This window comes from Fragaria vesca, linkage group LG4 (genome assembly GCF_000184155.1).
Source record: "Fragaria vesca subsp. vesca linkage group LG4, FraVesHawaii_1.0, whole genome shotgun sequence".
NCBI classification, from domain to species: domain Eukaryota; kingdom Viridiplantae; phylum Streptophyta; class Magnoliopsida; order Rosales; family Rosaceae; genus Fragaria; species Fragaria vesca.
The window spans coordinates 19,390,920-19,411,119 of NC_020494.1; the positions used below are offsets into that span (position 1 = coordinate 19,390,920).

At 39.6% G+C, this 20,200-nt stretch overlaps 5 protein-coding genes and 1 non-coding gene across 6 annotated transcripts; 2 read left to right on the plus strand and 4 right to left on the minus strand.

The window, feature by feature from the left end:
• Positions 1-935: 935 nt before the first annotated feature.
• LOC101301187 (protein PLANT CADMIUM RESISTANCE 2-like) lies at positions 936-2,505 on the minus strand. Its single transcript, XM_004297410.1, has 4 exons — positions 2,228-2,505; positions 2,074-2,145; positions 1,764-1,976; positions 936-1,329 (listed from the first exon to the last, which is right to left on the minus strand). Exons 1-4 carry the CDS (start codon positions 2,439-2,441, stop codon positions 1,238-1,240), a joined length of 591 nt encoding a protein of 196 aa, XP_004297458.1. The 5' UTR covers positions 2,442-2,505; the 3' UTR covers positions 936-1,237.
• Positions 2,506-3,122: 617 nt separating this feature from the next.
• LOC101306426 (protein PLANT CADMIUM RESISTANCE 2-like) lies at positions 3,123-3,994 on the minus strand. Its single transcript, XM_004298464.1, has 4 exons — positions 3,778-3,994; positions 3,623-3,694; positions 3,298-3,510; positions 3,123-3,211 (listed from the first exon to the last, which is right to left on the minus strand). The coding sequence occupies exons 1-4, from the start codon at positions 3,992-3,994 to the stop codon at positions 3,123-3,125; spliced, it is 591 nt and encodes a 196-aa protein (XP_004298512.1).
• Positions 3,995-4,475: 481 nt separating this feature from the next.
• LOC101301481 (endoglucanase 8-like) lies at positions 4,476-8,242 on the minus strand. Its single transcript, XM_004297411.1, has 7 exons — positions 7,990-8,242; positions 7,451-7,858; positions 7,266-7,358; positions 7,021-7,182; positions 5,688-5,799; positions 5,369-5,532; positions 4,476-5,051 (listed from the first exon to the last, which is right to left on the minus strand). The coding sequence occupies exons 1-7, from the start codon at positions 8,215-8,217 to the stop codon at positions 4,728-4,730; spliced, it is 1,491 nt and encodes a 496-aa protein (XP_004297459.1). The 5' UTR covers positions 8,218-8,242; the 3' UTR covers positions 4,476-4,727.
• A 4,917-nt stretch (positions 8,243-13,159) lies between these two features.
• Positions 13,160-14,022, plus strand: LOC101302061 (21 kDa protein-like). Its single transcript, XM_004297413.1, has one exon. It carries the CDS (start codon positions 13,243-13,245, stop codon positions 13,846-13,848), a length of 606 nt encoding a protein of 201 aa, XP_004297461.1. The 5' UTR covers positions 13,160-13,242; the 3' UTR covers positions 13,849-14,022.
• Positions 14,023-14,857: 835 nt separating this feature from the next.
• Positions 14,858-15,900, plus strand: LOC101301770 (21 kDa protein-like). Its single transcript, XM_004297412.1, has one exon. It carries the CDS (start codon positions 14,911-14,913, stop codon positions 15,520-15,522), a length of 612 nt encoding a protein of 203 aa, XP_004297460.1. The 5' UTR covers positions 14,858-14,910; the 3' UTR covers positions 15,523-15,900.
• Positions 15,901-17,938: 2,038 nt separating this feature from the next.
• TRNAH-GUG lies at positions 17,939-18,010 on the minus strand. Its single transcript has one exon. It is a non-coding gene; the product is annotated as a tRNA-His (tRNA).
• Positions 18,011-20,200: the final 2,190 nt, after the last annotated feature.

Consider the following 20,200-nt stretch of genomic DNA (forward strand, 5'->3'; position numbering starts at 1 on the left):
ATATCGAAGATATATCATAAATATCCTAAATATCGAAGATATTTCCTAATATCAGAGAAATATCAGAGATATTTGACAGTATCGGAGAAATATCGGAGATACGGTGGAAGATAAGATATTTACCCCTCTAAATATATCGGTCCTTAAAAAAAAAGATATCGGATATATCGTAGAGATTTTAATCTTTGGTATTACGAAATCCTCACCCAACAGGTATGGTTGGGGCATATTGGTTTCATTACCACAACCAAAGTTCAATTCATGTTGGAGGCATAGTTTGCCTTTTTCTACGATTTTTGAACCAATTTGGGCCAAAGTTGGTACTTGGGCTGCGTGATAATTGTCATTGAAACTAATTTGGGCCAATGTTGTTGGTACTTGGGCTACGTGATAATTGTCATTGAAACCAATTTGGGCCAATGTTGGTACTTGGGCTGTGAAATTTCCTCATATTTCGCCAAAGTATCGCAAATTTCACGAAATATTGCGATATATCTAAAATATCGCACGAAACTTAGAAGGTATGTGAAGATATTATCGCTAAGCGAGAAAAACAAAAATTTCACCGAAATATAGGTGAAATTCTCGATTTTTCACTCCTTGGCCGCATCAGTCATGTGACACAAACGCCTGCGTGGCTCTGTATCTTTGCGTGTGTGCTACTCTGATAAGGAGATTAATTGGACTGGCGATTGAGCTTTAGAACTGTGACAGTAGTCATAGTAGTATGGACTTTTCTACTATATATCCGACGATTCACGACTTGATGTATGTTATACAGTATATACATATGTATATACAGCAGCCAAACCTATGATATATTAACCATTTTGACATTAGAGTATGTATGTAGAAACTATTTTTCTTTTTTGGTGTGATGTTTACAAATAAATATAAATTTAAACTATTAAGGAAGACTTGAAGAAAGGTTTGGTGGAACCAGTGGCTTAAGCCTTGATACCAATTAAGAGTTTATTAAATTAAACCTATCAAACTGATTTCAATTCGATGATAATATATATGGTACAAAAGTATAATCTTGTTTACAATGGATAACGTAAACTTAATTGTATCACATTCACTTATTTCCGACTCATTGGAACCATTGCCATTTCATAGTTCCTCCCATGCATCTATATTTCCACGCCCGTATATTACATCAAATAAATTCACAACTTCAACTCCAAAAGAAAAAACCAAGTACAGATCGATAGTCCCAGCATAAATCTTCTTATTCTCATTTATTTCGACTCATGCCTCCCTCCACCATGGGGGGCACCGAGCCCATTGCCACTTGGTGGTTCCTTGCATCCATATTTCCATGCCATCCTGAAACAATTCATTCAAGAATTAGAACATTTAGACCATTAACGCTAATTAATCTAAGAGTCAATGATAGATCGAAAAACATTGTAATATAGAATTCAAATTCATATATGGATCTACTTTTCTTAGTTTCTTTACTACTTTTTAATTTTCTTGCATGTACACCTCTCTAATTATTATATAAACTCTAGATTTTCTAAGTCGTCCATTTTATTTGACAATTAGATAGATATATGGTTGAACTTGAACACCATGCATATGTTTTGATCGATTTTTTTACTCTCTTCTTTTATGTTGTGTGAGAATACGTCGGTAACAACGTACGTGGTAATTAGCAGTGAACTAACATTATCAACTAGAAAATCAATGTAAAAGTTCTCATTAGAATGAAAATGACCAAGTTAAGAATTTGGAAAGAGATTTACAAAACGACGTACCAATGGACATGTTGAAACCGCGACTTTCGAGCTCACGATACTCCTGGCACAAGGCGCAGGCCTCGCAGAAGCAGTGAACCAAACAATCACCACAAGGGCTCTCTTCCAAAGAATACTGCTGCCTCATTTTCGAGCGGTAGAAGCAAGAATAGATGCAAGAACAACCAGTCACAAAAGCTATCAACGCATACAATGCTCCACTTGCACCACAAGCTACATTTGTAGAACACGATTAGATCTCAATGATATCTGTCTAGCAAGTAAGGGAAAACAAAAAGATACAGAAGGATCAGAGGAAGCTGGTGCTTACATGTAGAGCCTTTATCCACAATCTCAGCAATCTGGCCAAAGGTGACGCAAGGACACCAAAATGTTAGGCAGCCTGTGCATTACATACACGAAAAATTAGTTTCGAGCAAATTAATTACAAAGATGGATTGGAGTAGGTTGTGAGGTATAATTACAGCTTTTGGGATCGGAGAAGCAGTCAAGGAGGCCAGATTTCCAAGGCTCGGGGGCTCGAGCATGGAGATGATGATGATATGGAGGAGCATCTGCTGGCATGTGGGAGTTATCATGAGCAGGATGACTATAGTAGGGGTCGCTGGAGTTCACCGGAATACCCGTTGCCGGAGCATCGGAGAACTTCTCGTAAGAACTCGCCTTTGATGAGGACATGATGATGAGGAGAAGATTTACAAGATAAGAGAAAGGTTTGAAGCAGCCTGCTGTATCTTCAACTCTTTGTAAATAAATGAGATAGACGAAGAAGAATTTATAGTCGTATGAAGCACGACCAAGTTGGCCAACTACTTTATCTTATTCAAATGGCTAATGATCGAAGTTTAGGTAAGGGGAGACTGCCGGCCACCTATAGTTGACTACGCGCTTTATGCCATATGAGATGTGGGAAGATTGTAGTTTACATCAAGCCATTACATTATTTGAATACAATAAAATGGAGACAAGAAGTTAGAGAAAGGCTGAGAAATATGAAATTGGGCGATTCAAGATAGGGAAAAAAGTTTGGAATGGGTCTATTCACGACCTCCCCAAGCAGCAATTGAAGTTGGAATTCAGAAACGAACGCATATTTCCAATTTGTCACGTAATAGAAAAGTGAACGTCCGATTATTTCATATATTGTCATTTTGTTAGATTGTTATTCGATCACCGTATAGAATCATTTTATTATCTCATACGTTAACATTTTTGTAGAATTTTTAATTCACCAATAAAAACTATTTCATCACAGATATATAACTATCATAACAAAATAATAGTTCGACGTTAGTTGTCCAAAGCTTGAAAGATATTACCTCTTGTTTACCATGGATAATGTATACCACATTCATTCATTTATATCCGACTCATGCCTCCCTCCACCGTTGGGGGGGCTGGAGCCATTGCCATATCATAGTTCCTCCCATCCGTATTTCCTTGCCATCCTGAAAAAGACATCGACTTAAAAAAATCAAAGCACTTCATTAGCTTAGTTATACGGTAAGGAGCAAAGGGTTACAAAATGACGTACCGATGGCCATGTTGAAACCGCGACTTTGGAGTTCACGGTACTCCTGGCACAAGGCGCAGGACTCGCAGAAGAAATGAACAAAACAATCATAACAAGGTTTCTCCTCCAAATAATACTGGTGCCTCAGTTTGGAACGATACAAGCAGGAATAGATGCAAGCACAACCAGTCAAACAATATATCGCCGTGTAAATTACTCCACTTACCGCGCAAGCTACGTAAAACATATATACATGTCCCCAAAATCAAATCTTTATTCATTGTGTAAGAAAAGCCATGCATGTATGCAAGAAACTTTGAAAGAAGATCAATTTTTACGTGCTTACATATAGAGCCTTTATCTACGATCTCAGCAATCTGGCCAAAAGTAATGCATGGACAGAAGAATGTTAAGCAGCCTGTACAAATGCATACAAGGAATTAGTGTCATATCGGAGAATTCGAAGCAGGAGATCGAAGGGAGCAGGAGATTTAGAGTTACAGCTGTTCATATCGGAGAAGCAGCCACAGATGCCGGATTTCCAGGGCTCGGGGATCGGAGGAGGGAAATGATGATACGGCGGAGCAGCGAGCATAGAGATGCAATTGTCATGATATTGAGCAGGATGGGGGTTGCTGGACACCGTATGAATTCCCGTAGCCGAATTACGAACACCCTCGAACAGCTTCTCGTGAGATTTCGGATTTGATGAGGACATGACGAAAGATTACGGCTCAAATTGAATCGACTCCCGGTGGAAACAAGCATGTGAATCCTATGAAGTATGTCACCTGCACCATTTCTGTGCGTTGCTGAATGTAGCGGTCTAGCTCAAGGATGGTCTTTTCTCAAAGGCTATCCAGTATAACTGCTTTGAAATTCTTATAGAAGGTGACTCCAAGCTGGTTATTGATTGGTTTAACAAGACTTGCAAACCTTCAACAAGACTTGCGAAATTTCTAATCAGGGATATCCACATCATTGCTAATCTTTTTGAACAAATCTCCGACCGGCATGTCCTTAGGGATGTGAACTTTGTGGTTGATGCGGTGACCTCGCTAGGACACTCCTCTCATGCACACACATGTTAGGAAAATAGACTCCCTCTCTCGGTTATTTCTGCTTTCAATCTACATCAGTTCAATTTTGGTATTTGGTTCTCGAAAGACCAAGTAAATTGTTTGATCAAACAAGGAGACTAAATTCCACATCTAGGCTTGGCCCATTTTCTTTCTTCATTGATAGAAATTATGTTACAACCAGAACCTTTCAAAAGCAACAACAGTAGGGCTTTTGAGACTAAATTCCATAACTAAGCTTGGGCCATTTTCTTTCTTAACAATTAGAAATTTAGAACTTTCCATAGTAACAACAATTGGTAGAGTGGGGGATTGGTGGGTGACTATTGGCGCACCACTACAAATTCTCATTCACTGTTTACACTTTGAGAATCAGTAATGGGCTGCAAAATACGAAAGTAGGCCCACAAGCGGCGCATTTATGTACGTCGTGGGCTCAGACTCTTGAAAGTAAGGCCTCGAGTCTGGAAATGCATCCGAGCTATTGGGTCCGCCGACAACCGCCCCAACTAGTTTATTCGGGTTTGGATTTGGACTCATAAAATAGCGAGAACCGGCTTTGCATCCGATACGGGCCGGATGGGCCTGCACCGATGGAAGTGAGCTGCCCCTGTGGTGAATCCTCTGCGGGTAACGCGGCCCATATCCAACCATGTAAGACATTCTTAATGGATTGTCACCCAAAATGTAATCCACCTGCGCACAAGTTCAAAAATTACAATACTTTCCTGATACTTGAACATAATTTCATAACCACCCCTGTCCTTGGATGCTTGAGCATATAGGTCCTTCAATAGTGTGGACAATCTTCACAGATTTTGTGTGTGTGCAAAAGTACAATGTGGCAGTGAGTTAAGGTAAGGTGAGACAAGGAAAAAATCTAGCCGTTAATTTGTCTGATGGAGAAGTGGTCCATGATTGCATGAATTAATGAGAACCAGGGAATAGTAGCCTTAGCACTATCTAGTCTTTGTAGGGTTTCATTGGATGTTGGTGGGTTATAATAAAGTTACCTGGCGTTTAGCCAATTGTTTGAGGAAGGCCGGGGAGGCGGAGGTCATGCCACACGGCACGTTCTTATTGGCGTGGCTTAGATAGTTGGAATAAGTCAAAAGTAGGAACGAGAGCGAAGTTACATGCTGCATGTTACTCCCTCCAGGCTTGAAGATCAAACCACCTTCAAATCAAAGAACCCTAATTATTAATCAGAAAAATTATACAGCAAGTAAAGCAAACCCTGATTCTTATTTTTCTTGTTTTGAGAAAGAAGCAAACCCTAATTCTAATTCTGTATTTTAGAAAATAAGGGGAAAAAAAAAGCTGAAAATATACCTGGAGAATATTGGACTTGGGTATGGGCAAGTCCAGGCAAAACAGAGCATATAAATCCATCTGCATTTTGCTTGAAAGATTCGAAATAATCTGCTTTTCCCATAAGCACTTCCTGCCAAACAATATTTATAAAACCCAGAAAAATATGTATCAGTACATTACCCAATGAAATTCATATTCATGAATCAAGATATTCTTATTTTTTATAACTCAATAATGTTCTTACACCAGTTCAGGAATTTCAGATATATAAACAAGATATTGCGGAATATTGAAACGTCGTCGTCGTGGTAGTGAAAAGCCCTTAACAAGGGGATCACACTCAGTTTGGGAAAAGCTTTCTTTTTGAAGAAAGAATGGGGTAGAGAGAGTGAATGAGTATATAAGGTATGGGAGACGAACCCCATCGTCGTTCCCAGACTTTAAGCACATGCAGGTAGCAGTGACTCTCACTTATTTTAAGGACCCACGAGAGAACCAGACCTAAAGATGGAGCTCGAGACCTGGAGCAACACTCTGCTTTTTCTGATTGAAACGACAACACAAAGCCAAAATCCATGGACAATCCAGAAAGCCTGATTCTAAGGCCAATCCGGTTCTAACAAGATACCTTTAACCAATTTTACGAACAGAAACTAGTGAAGTTTTACTTCAACAAAGTTACACGAAACACATTCTTGAATCTCGGATTATCACAAGAGCCTTAACCAAACTTTTAACCAAGTATATGAACATGATCAGTGAAGTTTTACCTCAACAAAGTTACACGAAATACATTCCTAAATCTCGGTTCACGAACATGTTGAATCACCAAGATTCATGAACCGTTTCCATCAATTTTGTAGACTATATTATCATCATTTTTGAGCTTTACACCACCTAGCTAATCCTGACCATCTTTTTCCTTTGTTTATTTAAACTTAGCACACATCTCAGATATTATTCCCATTGATCTTGGATGTACGGACAGACACAACTATGATGTACACCACAGTTGAAAACAAATCATTAAGCATCTCTATTCTCTAATCTAATATCAAGTTGGGTCCAAAATACTATACTATATGGTGCACCCTATGCAAAGAAAATCATACAAAAGTGTCACGGCCATTGCCAAAAATGAACATTCGGATAGCATGTCTACTCGTATTATATATTCACGTGAAGCCCAAAACATAACAAAGTTATAAGATCTAGCTAAATACGATTAGTAAATAACAGTTGTCACATTCCAAACAAAAACATAAGGACAAAAAGAACCAAGAACCCGAATCGAGACAATGATTAAGAGTGGATTATATTAACAAACTAAGGTAGGGATTAGCTTAATTACCTTAGAAATGAGAATATTAATCCCAGCATGCTTGTTATCCCAACCAAACTCGTTAATGGTATCTCCAGCTCTCAAAACGACCTCGTTTCTCACTATGTATTCTCTGTACTGCCGCCTCCTCGACGCCTTGTGCAACCACGCTGCTCCCCACAATAACTCATCCTGCACATACACGCATGTTAAATTAACCCTAAAACAAATCCAACGGCCAGGAGTTAATATCAGAACTGTACGTGAGTACTAACCTGGAAGCCGTTGACGTCGCAGTAAAAAGGGCACACGGCGTTTTTGAGGCTGGAGCTGTACGCGCCGCGGTGGGTATCAGCGAACTCGAAAACCTAGGGGGACAGTATCAACGGTCAGTTTCACTATTTACCCAACCGAGGTTAAAAAAAATTAAAGCCATTGAATCAGTGTGACAGTGACATACCCTAACGGCTCGATTGAGAAGCAGTCTCGAGTAAGCGGGGTCACGTGACCTGAAAACGATGGAGGCAGCGGCGAGCGCGGCGGCGGTTTCGCCTGCCACGTCGGATCCCGGGTTGTTGTGGTCGATTTTGTACACCGTGCGGCGTGTGTCCATGTCTTCGGGCCTCTCCCAGCAGTTATGGTCGGAGTAAGGGTCGCCGACTTGGACGAAGACGACGCCGGGAACCGCCGTCGCCTTCAGAAGGTAGTCTGTCCCCCACCGTAAGGCCTTGACGGCGTTCCTCTGCTCCGTCCCCATGACCCGCCCGAAGTCTATAATGCTCCACGCCAGCAGAGTGGTCGTGAACGCCATCGGAAACCCGAACTTCACGTTGTCGCCGGCGTCGTAGTAGCCCCCGGTTAAGTCTACCTGAAAAACAAACAAAATGTGAGTCTAAAATCTAAAATATTAGCAGTTTAACACACAACTTTTTGAGTACACAACCCTTTTTGATGAAAGCAACTTTGAATGTATTAGATGAGGGAGGGAGAGTAGCTTACGCCGGCGGTGGAGCCGTCGTGCAATGCGGAGTCGCGGCGCCATTTGAGGCGTTGATCGGGCGGGAGCTTGCCGGAGCGCTGGCCTTCGAAGAAGAGGATGCTCTTGCGGAGGGCGTCGTGGTAGTCGTGGCCGGCGCTGATTGGCTGGAGAAGCAGGAGCAGCGAGAGGACGAGTGTTGCGCGAAATGCGGGAACATTTCCCGGTAAGCAAAGGCCATTTCGCGCCATTTTTTTTCTCTCGTTTTTGCCGGTGAAGGATAGAGCAAAGCAGTGACCAGCCTCGGGGGTTCTTTATAAGAAAAAAATTTTAAAAAAGACGTCATTGGATTCCAGAGCCACATCCAATGAGGGAGAAACACGTGGCTGATGCGACTGGATTATGCTCGGATTCCAATGCGGTCGTTCTGGGCCGGGGTTGGGGAAAACGGTGTTGGAATGTGTTTGGTATGATTATAATCACCGGAAAATTTATGATCGACGGTGGATTAGAGGTGGGGGGATGGTCCATTCACGAGTTGATGGGCTACACGTGGAAGATGTGATGGGCTTGGGGGCCCAGAAAGAGTCACATGAGAGGAATTGTATATCGGTACATTCCGATTTCCGATGGATTATATGGGAGAAGGGAAAGGAATGCTTTTCTGGGAGGGTCAGAGATATGTTGACCGGTGAAATGGTGTAAATGGGAACAAGGGAATGGGATTGAGGCTGAGGCATGCATGTGAGTCTCTAGTAGTAGTTGCAGGAAATTAAAAGGTAGGTTTTTTGGTACTAAGGATGTATGAGACTATGTGTGGTCCAAATGGGTAAAGGCACCTATGGGAAATAAATATGGTGCCCCCAGAATTCTGGGATTAGTAAAACTGTGGAGTAAAGGAACATATTGTTTGGGTAAATCCTTAGCGCGAGAAGAAGACAGTTGGTACGATTTTCTGGGCCTTGGATTTTGTCCGACGTGAAATGGCAAGTCATTATGTGTGCTAGACTGCTAGTGCAAGAGATTTGTATGACTGATCTATTCATATAAACCTAAAAATGAATAGACGAGATGTTAATATGTGATAGAAAAATAGGTATTTTAAACCATAAACCAATAAATTATCAATTAATCCTTAACTTAAAGATTCTCACTAAAAATGCTCCTACTGCAATAGTATTAGTAAATATGTCAACTCAGAGGCTTTATTGGGTTAACTTTGCAGAATGAGGTAGAATCCAAATGGGTAAATTAGAAGTTTGCTGCCTAAGGGAAGGAGGGAAGGGAACCGAAAAGAAAGATATAATTATAGTCTGCATAGAAATTAGAACAGGCAACAAACTGGGAATAGGTAAGACTGGCGTCAACAAATTAGCCAAATTGGGCTTCAATGCAGATAGTAGTGAGTTGAATAAATGCAGCCCATGTTAAAAACAAGCAAAGGTCACAGACAATGTCAGTGTCTCATAAATAGTGTGAAAGAAAAATTTTGACAAGACATCTGAGATTCTGAGGTGTCATAATTGAGCTCTATTAGGCTTAACCCAACAAAACCAACTTCATGTCTTCACTGTTGGCCCAAACACACCTCTGGCCTAACAGATCCTTGACCAATAGACTAGGCTATCAGCAGTCCTATAGAGAAAAGGAAAGGGAAACTCAGAAACCCACAGCTCAAGTTTAATAGTAACTTCGTTCTTAAAGGCATACCTACACACGGGCTACAGTGAGTTATAGCTCATCCCAAATTTTAAGAAAACATTGTTTTGTTGTATATTTATAATTAAAAAAATTTGAATTATGAAAACCAACCCACCCCAAATTTCTTTATGTAATTGAACTTAGTTCATATGATTTTTTTTTATCTGATTACATATATATTGTTTATTTTATTAAAAGCAGTTGCTCATTTAGTATATTTTAGGTCAACTTTCTTCTCTTTATTTCTTTTTCTTTGTCGTTATATACATCTACATTCTCTTCTGCCAAAGCAACTAAGCCAAGTGCTAAGTTTTCTCTCTTTAATCTGTAAGTATGATTCTTAGTTATATCGGTCATTCTCTTATCCTCTTGGAGGGTCTTGTACGTGTCATATGACCTAGTTCTCAAATCTCAATTGATTAATGCCTTGATAGTCTCAATATCCCATCATCCCATCGCACTGTATTTCTATTGATATTTTAATTATAATCTCAATTGTTTGCTTGCTAATTCTAAGCCACGTGCCAAGCTTTCTCTCTTTAATTTGTCAGTATGATTCTTAGTTATATCGGTCATCCTCTTGGAGTCTTGTATGTGTCATATGACCTAGTTCTCAAATCTCAATTGATTAATGTCTTGATCAAATTTAGTCCCAAATATCCCATCATCTCAAATCTCAATTGATTAATGCTTTGATAGTCTCAATATCTCATCATCCCGTCACACTGTATTTATATTGATATTCTAATTCTAATCTTAATTGTTTGCTTACTTTATTATAGATGACTAATGCTAATGATGTGTGTGTGTATATATATATATATATAGATATACAGTTGTAATAGTACCAACGTTTAATTCATAGTTATTAGATTGTGTTTTTCCGTCCTGTTAGGTTTAAGAATTATACACTCGTTTACTGTATTGTTAGAGCGGTGATTGTGTGCTTAGTTATTAGATTTTGCTTCTATTCAAGAGCGTAGGGTTCAATTTGAGTATGTATGTTCTTTTATATTTAGCTTTTGTTATCGAATTTCTATAAAATGTTATAATATTGATTTTTTAATGATCAGTTAACTACGTGATTATTTAATATATATTTTTAATCTAAAATGTGATATGTAAAATATAGAAGAAGAAAAAATTAAAAAATTAAAGAAAAAAATTTCAGCCCACTCCAATCTAAAATCCTAGGTCCGCCATTGTTCGTTCTAGTTTCTAGTCGCAATAGTTCTATCTGATGAAGCGATATGGCTCAGTTCATATACAAGGGTGTCTTCCATATATAGTTGCTTCGAGTTTTGTCTGTGTGCATCCAAACTCGAGCTTAAATCAAGACGAAAACAGTACCCTAAACCCTATCGTTGCTTGGATCTGAGGTTACAACTTTGAAAACGATATATGATGAGGACTAGAGCTTTCACATGCATACATAATGTTCCCGAAATCATTCCTGATGTCAAGGCACTACTAAAACACATCACTAATTACTTCAAACATGCTAGCTTGCTAGCTCCAAATCAGATCATAGTACATGATTTATAATATTCCAGCTGCTTGTAATTCAATAATCAAATTCGATACCAAAAAGATGAAAAAATACAATGTTTGAGTAAGTTTGTTTTCCTATTATTTGCAGGCATGATGCTGCATCCTGGATTTGTTCTAGGTTTTCAAGTCCTTCAATTGAGTACAATCTGGATAATGACTTGGTATCTTTAGCCATATGTTTGTTTACTCAGGATGACGGGAAATTATTATTTGTACCCGGAACACCACCTGTTTTATGTTCCTATTTAATTTCATTGGTCCACGTGTTTTGTCCTTATTTCTGATTGGTGTATTTAATTACTTTTCCTTTTTTTTTCCACCCTGTGCTGGTCCCCACATGAATCTGAGTTATATGATTGGCCGGGTACAACACCTGGCAGTGCCACATAGTGTTCCGGGTACAGAGAATAATTACTCATGACAAACTCTCCATATTTAACGCAGCTGAATTAGGGCTAATGATGGTTGGGGTAGGGCCATTTCTGCATAATAACCTATCTGAGAGAAAGCGGAAGACAGTCTTTCTGGATGGAATCATCGTTTTAAATTTCTGGTTCAAAACTTAATTTGAGAACAAAATCTACGGATTTTCCATGATGAGCATGTTTCCCCTTTTGAAAATAACATCAACTTAATTTAAACCTAGAAAATCTGCCCGGCCCCGTCTAGCTAACTCATTTCGAACTTTTTACACGAGCTGAAGTGGTTGGGGGTTTAGTTTTGCCTCCTAGTTTTACTTGGCTTCGAGTCAATTACGGCGATGAGCTCGTGATTCAATCATATCTACTCCCAACAGCTTTGCAATTAGTTAGGGCTAAGGGATAACAGAAAAACCGGGGCATGATCCTCTGCTAACTTTAGGCCTTGATTCTTATGTTTTCTGCGCAAATATATATGGTTTTAAAGTTGGGTTTTTATCATAGATAGTTTATGGTTAATTGGTTATGGTTGCCGTAAAAACTACAAGTAAAAGATCTAATTTTCTAGAAGCACTTTAAGTTTTGGACCAATGTCGACATACATACATGAGATATAGTGATGGTGGAGACTAAGAGGTTAGCTATTTTGGTTTTGCTTATACTGATGTTGAACTAAGGCATGCCAAGCTAGAAGGATTGAATTTAGGGCATGCAGGTTACTTGCACAACTCATCATATAGGTGGATGGGCATCAATGGCTTAAAAATGATTTCGTGACCCACTATGCTAAAAGCTTGACGCTAAAGTTGCACGCTTTGGCAATAGTTCTACTTAGTGGCCTCGTAAACTATAGAAAAATTTGTTCTACTAGGAAAAGGTCCCAATACTCACAAGTCACAAGTCCTAACTAACATGCCCATCATGAATCAACCGCCTCAAGAATTAAAACGGTGAGCTAATACAGTAGCTATGATGGAGATGCTTCTTTTGGTGCCGTTGACGACGTCGGTCGGCATCCACTAACCGTCGTTTTCTCAGTGCACCACTAATGTTATATATGTCTATGCACCACCTGCCACAATCCATGAGACTATGCAATTTGGGCGGCCCTTGCTTTGTGTTCTCATTGTTCTAACTCGATCTAAGTGTCACTCTCCACTATTTGATGTGAAAAAGAACCGAAAAAAGTACTTGATTAAGCATCTTCTATAAAATAACTTGATAATAAGTAAACAAAATCACGCATAAGATAGCAGAATATTTAGTTAAAGTTCGAACTTGATTGCGATGTAGTAAATCTATTTTCATATCACTCTAATGACTCTATATGAAATAGTAAATTCATTGAAATCTTGCTAAAATGTTACGGTGATTTTACGGAATATAAAAGTTGAATGTCTTGTACATATATAACTTTAGTCAAATTAGAAGGAAACTATTCCTAATTCATTAAGAGGAGCATAGCTTTCCTTTTCCATCTCTATCTATTTCCTTGTTCGGAAGGGAATAGAGTCTGTGTCATGAGCCTACTTAAACCCTACAAACACAAAGAAATCTGAACAGTAAACCCGGAAACCCTCAAACATCGAAACAAATTTGATAGCCATGAAAAACACTCAATGCCTCCTCCTCCTAGTCCTCCCTTTCATCTGCCTTCTCTTCCTCCATCCAACCTCAGCCGTCGGAGTCCCATTTCCAACCGCCGACCCTGCAAATTTCATCCGCACAAGCTGTAACACCACCCTATACCCCGACCTCTGCTACTCCTCCCTCTCACCTTTCACCAACAACGTCCAATCAAACCTCACCCGGCTTGCGAAGGCAGCCATCGCCGTGAGTCTAAGAAGTTCCAGACACACCATGATTCTCCTAACAAGCCTCTCCGCACAAGCCGACCCTAAAGTCGCCGGGGCTCTTCGGGACTGCTTCAGCAACTTCGGAGACGCCTTCGAAGAGATTAGAGAGTCCCTCGATCAGATGAAGACGCTGGGGTCGGGAACCGGGTCAGTTAGGTTTCAGCTGAGCAACGTCCAGACGTGGATAAGTGCAGCGCTTACGGACGCCGAGACGTGTACGGATGGATTTGAGGACGTTGAGGACGGCCCGATCAAGACGGAGGTAGTTAACAAGGCTGAGATGGTGAAGAAGATGATGAGTAATGCGCTCGCGATCGTTAATGGTCTTGCTAGTAGTAACGGCACACCACCCTGATTATTTGGTCCTAATTGATATTGCTGTTTACCAATAACATTTTCATAAATGATTTAGATCGATATTGTTTGGTCCGTAACTGTGCCTTAATTTGAGTTTGTAAACTGATATTTACTTGTAGTGCAAGCCAATAATTGTGCTATTATATTTTCATCAAAAAGAATTTGTGCTATTATATTGGTGTCATGAACTTGGAAGAAATTTGAAACTTCTTTTATTGTTAGATTCTCACATTTATCCACTAAAATAATATATATATATATATATATATATAGAACGTCATGAATTAGTTGTTGCATTCGTTACAATCAAGAAAACTTTTTTTCTTCACATTTCAATCGTAGAAAGATTGTTGTTAAAGTTTTCTTTCTTTGCTCTAATCCATATCCATGTGTGTTCGGTAAGTGTAGAATTTTGAAACAAAAGCATTACTATGGATTTTTATTTTATTTTTTATAAATCGAGTTTTCTATCTACCCAAAGGGACTTAGAAGCTATAATAAGAACTTTTCTATGTGAATGATATTCTAGTGTTCACTATAATGGACTTGAGAGAATTGAGAGTGACTTTTCTATGTGAATGATATTGTAGTGTTCACTATAATAACAATAAACTTTTGTTTATAAACAAAACAAAAAGTGAAAAAATTGTGCAACACGAGTTGTTGTTGGCACCAGAGATGTTGTAGAATGTAAGATTCTGCTAGATGATTGTTGGCCAACCGGTTTAATAGTTGTCTTGCTTTCTACTCAAATCACCGGCGGCTAGCTTCTTGGGTTAATTTAGTTTGAAAGTGTGTAGTGTCTATCATCTCTCGTTCACTTTCAATTACAATAATAATCCACATCATTTTGTGGATAAATTTGAAGTTTCTCAACCGAATATGTGGAATGTGAAACCACCAAAGTGTTCAATTACAATAAGAGAATCTAAATAAAAAAATAAAAAAGAAAAAGAAATACACTATTGAAAGTGTGCCTATATAAACCCGCTACAACTATCACAAGCAGCAAACTAGAGATTAACATTAATCTTACATTTTCTCTCAACACACCAAAACCATGGAAAACCTTCTCTCCCTCACCTCATTCTCACTCCTCATCTCCTTCCTCCTCCTCCGCTCACCCTCAGCCGTCGGATTCCCCGCCCCCGCCCCCTCCAATAACGACTCTGATTTTATCCGCACCAGCTGCGGCACCACCCTCTACCCCGAGCTCTGCTACACCTCCCTCTCCCGCTACGCCAACGCCGTCCAAAGCAGCCCTGCTCAGCTCGCCAAGGTCGCCATCGGCGTCAGCCTCTCCAATGCCAAGCGCATGGCCGCCTACGTCTCCAACCTCTCACGTCACGCCGACTACGGCTCCGACCACCGGTCCGCCGCCGCCCTCCACGACTGCTTCAGTAACTTCGACGATGCGGTCGATCAGATACGCGACTCGCTCAGCCAGATGAAGACGCTCGGGTCAGGCCAAGGGTCGGTAAGGTTTCAGATGAGCAACGTGCAGACGTGGATGAGTGCGGCGCTGACGGACCAGGAGACGTGTACGGACGGGTTTCAGGACGTGCCGGACGGGACGGTGAAGTCGGAGGTGGTGAAGCGGAGCGAGAAAGTGAAGAAGGTCACGAGTAATGCGCTGGCGCTCGTCAACTGCGTGGCGGAGAAGAGCGGATGAGCTTGAGGGCAATCGCAAAGCGGATAAATCTGCAAGATTAGTTGTTCTTGACAGTTTGGATTAGTGAGTTTGAGCTTGAAGTAGTGGAAGAGGTTTGGTAGTAATAGTATATACGTACGTATGGTTAAAGATTTCCCTGTATATGTGGTTTTTGTTACTTTTGAACTGTTATTGACCAGTCCGTTATTATTTGGTCGGCCATTTTCTTTCTCTCCTTTGCGTTATGCTAAAGCATCTGTAATTTCACTAGTGTAATGGAAACGAGTTGACTCAGTCCCTCTCTGATGAATGTTTTGAACTTTTGATCAGATAAGAGTGCATCTGTTGGGAGCATCAACGATTCTGTATCACTTTTTTAGTCCATCTCTAAATTTCCGGAAACAAAAAATTCAGTTATTATGGCAAACTAGCTAGAGATAGACTGTAAATTTGCTTCCTTCAACAGTGTAATGTGTTCATTGTGTTGTTTGTTACTTTTACATTTCTGTGTCCTACTTTCACCGTTTTGATGATGACGAACAAACAAAATATGGGACGGTCAGAATCGGTGGAATGATTACTGTTGAACACTTTGTTCTCACATCAAGTATACATTAGGGTAAAGCTAGACGTACCAGCCAGGAACTTTTGGCTCCTGGTTCCTCCGGGTTTTGTATTTTGCGAAACTAACACAAACAGTTTGTTAGTAACATGAGTTTAATTATGATTTTTTTTCGAAGAAGAAACAAGAACAGCAATTTTCACTATTTTCATGAAAGATTTGGAAGATGTCATATATTCTAACACCCTGATTTTAATTTAGCTATCAAGTACGAGCTGAATGCTAACATGTAATCAGCTCAAGCTGGCTTCTTTGACAAACCGTGGGAATTAAACAATCAATGATCGATCTGTCTAGCTCCCTGCCGCTAAGAAATACTATAGTTTATTTCGAATATTTCCTAATAATTCATGTTCTTATAGTTCTTTTATTTGAATATGACTCGTGATTATATAGGGATACTGAAAGCTCATGTATACCAGCAGACATGGATATCAAATATTAAGAAGATACATCGATCGTCCATTATGAGGCAAACTCTCAATGCCTCGGTGAGTTCTGTTTAGAACCAATACATCTCTTTAGTTTTAGAAGCTATTATGAAAAAGGCCGGTGCGGCTGCCCTCACGGCTTATTAAAGAAGCATGGATTAAAGAAGCATGCAGTTGAATTAGTTTCAAAAGCATTTGATTTCAAACACGTACTTATGTCAAATCCATACGTATGTTGGACCAGAATTAGTGCCGCTCGATCATTTGATTCGGATTAGGGCCGGCCCTGCGTACATTTACTTGCATGGAATGGCTTGGAGAGCAAAGAAGGTAGACAACAAATCTTATGAGCTGATGTTCATGACCTGTTCAAGATCCCAAACGGTATAAACTAAACTAGCATGCTTCTACACGAGGCCGTATTGATGCAACTAATCAAGCATCAATCAAAGCAAATCCCTCTTTTATCAGTCTTATAGTGTTCGAAATGCGACACTTGTTTGCAGCCGATACGGTGAGGTGTACAATATTCCACCGACTGCTACCATGTTTATATATCTTTCACGGTTAATTAATTACATATAGATATGAACAAAAAGGGCCTGATCAAGACAATACTGGTATTATTGAGAAGCCTAGGGCCATTCGAAGGCTACTAAAGATGCGTGAGAGTGATGGGAAGCAAAACGTCGAGAGGGGGTTTGTTTGGTTAGTTTTAATTTCTGTTAGTTATACACGAGTGATCACGATCGAGTAGGTCGTTTTGGCATGGAGTTTAGTTAAGGGACATGAACCACCACGTGAACTATATCATGGAAGACAACATTATGATGATACTAGAAGCGAGCTAGGAGATGACACAGTTTTTGGTCTTGTTGGTAAAAGACGAACTACATCGCTATCTTTGCCTCTGGAAAAAGTTCACGAGAAACCATTTCGATCCCAGCTAGCTCTGTTCATTAAACCCATCAATCATCGAATAGGGGTCCCTGGATTCTTAATGAAATATAACAAGCTAGCTAGCTCGATTTCTGCCCACACCCACCAAATGCTGCAGCAATTCTGCTAACCCTAATGGCCCCTCTGCATGTACGTCTCTCATCACCTCATGGCTATCTTTTGCTGTACAATATATGTGGTGGACATCAGGACATGGTGATAAGCTTGGAAACATGTCCTGTAAACACACATGTTGCTTTGTTTGAGCTTCTTTCTATAGCATGTTAATAATAGATGAAATAATTTGAAAAAAAGAAAATGAAAAAACAAAAAGGATGGATGTTGGGCTCCGACCTTCACGTGATCAGGCCCATTTATATGTGGCCCAAATTAGGCCGGGTGCTTAACATTTTGTAACCAGATTAGTTGGAAGGAAAAAGCTAAATGTGGCTGCTGGGATTCGAGCCCAGGTCTCCACGGCCACAACGTGGAATTCTCACCACTAAACTACAGCCACTTAATTTGGTGAAACGTTCACTTAAATAGTTATTGGTAAAAATAAAAAATTAATGCTCAACCACCTTAAGATATAATCTTATGGTGGAAAGATTTATACTGTCAAAAATAACGGATACTGGGATTTTTAATTCGCATCGTCCTTTATTATCTTTTGCATTAATAAGACTTTGACTCCAACGTCGATAGAAACCTAGAGAGCTGGCTTCGCTTTTAGCCTTCCTTCTTAGATCGAGCTAAGTGACTTCGTAACTTATTCATAACGTAATAGAATGAAGGCTACCCCCAATCGTCGATGGTTCATACATGCTCGGTGCCACCATGTCAAATATATAGTGGATTTGGGCACTTTAGCCAAAACGAATCATGATGTCCTGATGTGAAGAAGGTGGTTGTAACTTGTAAGCTGAGATGCTTGCGACATTGTTTCTTTAGCAGGACCAAGGATATCCGTGCAAGGGTATTAAGCAAACTTTCTTGGTTTGCAATTATGTAGCACTACCTAAAAGGCTAAAACCCAATAGAATTATGGCAAAAAGCCAGAAAAATCATCAAATGTGAAGGCAAAAGTGTACAAATTTCTCACAAAAAGTGGAAGACAAGAATAAATTGTGGTGGACGAGAATTTCCGAAATCCACTGGCTATGGCAGAATGGCATCGCCGCACTCTCTTTTCTAGATAAGGCCCATTACATATAGGGGTCCTAATACCTAATTTGTATCCCAAAGTTGGAAGTTATTGGAAAAGGGCTGGCACCAATCTAGCCCAAATGATAATGAATATCATTTCAGACTGGCTAGTTAGAAACTTGAGAAACTTGGAGAACTAGTGGTGAGCAGAAGAAACTTGGAAATTCCCATCCTAATAACGGTGGTGAGCAAACTTGGAAATGTGTATTAGACATTTTAGACTGGACCTTACTATACTACGTACATTATTGAAAAGAACAGAATGGAGAGATAGGAATAGGATGATAGATAGTCCCCTTTTAGCTAGGATAGAAATTAACAAACAATTACTCGATCCAAGATCAATTATGCATGGTTGAAATCTTATCGCTTTTGCCTTGTAGCTAGGTTGGGGTTACATAGTCGTCTATAGACATTACTCCTACAAGTAACCAAACTTTTTCATTTCAACTTTGAGCCAAAAAAATGAGTAAACCTTTTCTTCTTTCATTGTATGAGCTAGCCAAACCTCTTCATGCATGTTGCTCTCTCATGCTTCCCTTTCCACTCCATTGTAATCATATAGCATCCAATTGCGTGTTGCAGTTTTATACAAACGCTTCTGATCCATTTCAGGTTAATTGTTTGGCATGGATACGAGTATGGTTTTCATATACATGTGTTTAGTAATATTTTGAAAAATTGAAATGACTTTCACCCAAGATTTCAGGATATATGCTTCATATATATTCCAGTTTCCATTTTCTGATAAACATCTAAGCTAAACTGGTGAGTAAGAAAAGGTCTAATAACTGACTCTGTGATAGTGTTATATGTGATCATGATTCCAGAGAGATCACAGCCACAAGCCTAATTCCTTAGGTAGCTACCTGGCTATGTAGAAAGTGACAAATGTGTCGCCTTCGATCTCTAAGTTTTTCTAGCTCTATATGACCAACTTTTTAAACCCAGAAAAGGTCAACTGAAAACCTAGCTACCACAGTTGCCTGCATCCCACAGAGATTCCTATCTAGAATTAGAATTGACCAATTTGAGCTGGCCAGCACTTCAACTGATAAGACTCTTGCATGCTTAATCTCAGGAAAACCTGATATGACTAAGAAGGGGATGATATAACAATCCATGGATGCATTGGCCTAACTATAAGAAGGGGATGAGATTTTGTGTATCTAGTAAGTTTAAACACGCACAAGACGCGCAAGGAATTTATGATTTAGTTTTGTTTGTGTACATAGTTAACTTAATAAGAATATATACAAGTAGTCGATCAAATCGATTGCGATACACCTCAATTTTGCACTGCATTTGTTGATTAATAAGTTCTTTTCAGTATCCCAGATCTCTCACCGTGCATGTTTAAATTAACCCTAAAACCAGAGTTGCATTCGAACCCTTCTGAGTTTTGAGAGGCTAGCCCTAGCATCCAAGTGGCAGAGTAGGTGATCATCTGAAAATGATTGATCTTTACCAGAGGAAAAAGTTCCAATCCGAAAACTAAAGG

Coding starts and splice junctions, on each gene's coding strand:
- LOC101302061 (XM_004297413.1), top strand. CDS start 13,243: ATGAAAAACACTCAATGCCTCCTCCTCCTAGTCCTCCCTTTCATCTGC.
- LOC101301481 (XM_004297411.1), bottom strand. CDS start 8,217: ATGGCGCGAAATGGCCTTTGCTTACCGGGAAATGTTCCCGCATTTCGC. Junction 7,859..7,989: donor ACGACGGCTCCACCGCCGGC/GTAAGCTACTCT, acceptor TTTGTTTTTCAG/GTAGACTTAACCGGGGGCTA. Junction 7,183..7,265: donor GCGACGTCAACGGCTTCCAG/GTTAGTACTCAC, acceptor GTGTATGTGCAG/GATGAGTTATTGTGGGGAGC.
- LOC101306426 (XM_004298464.1), bottom strand. CDS start 3,994: ATGTCCTCATCAAATCCGAAATCTCACGAGAAGCTGTTCGAGGGTGTT. Junction 3,695..3,777: donor CTTCTCCGATATGAACAGCT/GTAACTCTAAAT, acceptor GCATTTGTACAG/GCTGCTTAACATTCTTCTGT. Junction 3,511..3,622: donor CGTAGATAAAGGCTCTATAT/GTAAGCACGTAA, acceptor TGTTTTACGTAG/CTTGCGCGGTAAGTGGAGTA.
- LOC101301187 (XM_004297410.1), bottom strand. CDS start 2,441: ATGTCCTCATCAAAGGCGAGTTCTTACGAGAAGTTCTCCGATGCTCCG. Junction 1,977..2,073: donor TGTGGATAAAGGCTCTACAT/GTAAGCACCAGC, acceptor CTACAAATGTAG/CTTGTGGTGCAAGTGGAGCA. Junction 1,330..1,763: donor CGGTTTCAACATGTCCATTG/GTACGTCGTTTT, acceptor GAATTGTTTCAG/GATGGCATGGAAATATGGAT.
- LOC101301770 (XM_004297412.1), top strand. CDS start 14,911: ATGGAAAACCTTCTCTCCCTCACCTCATTCTCACTCCTCATCTCCTTC.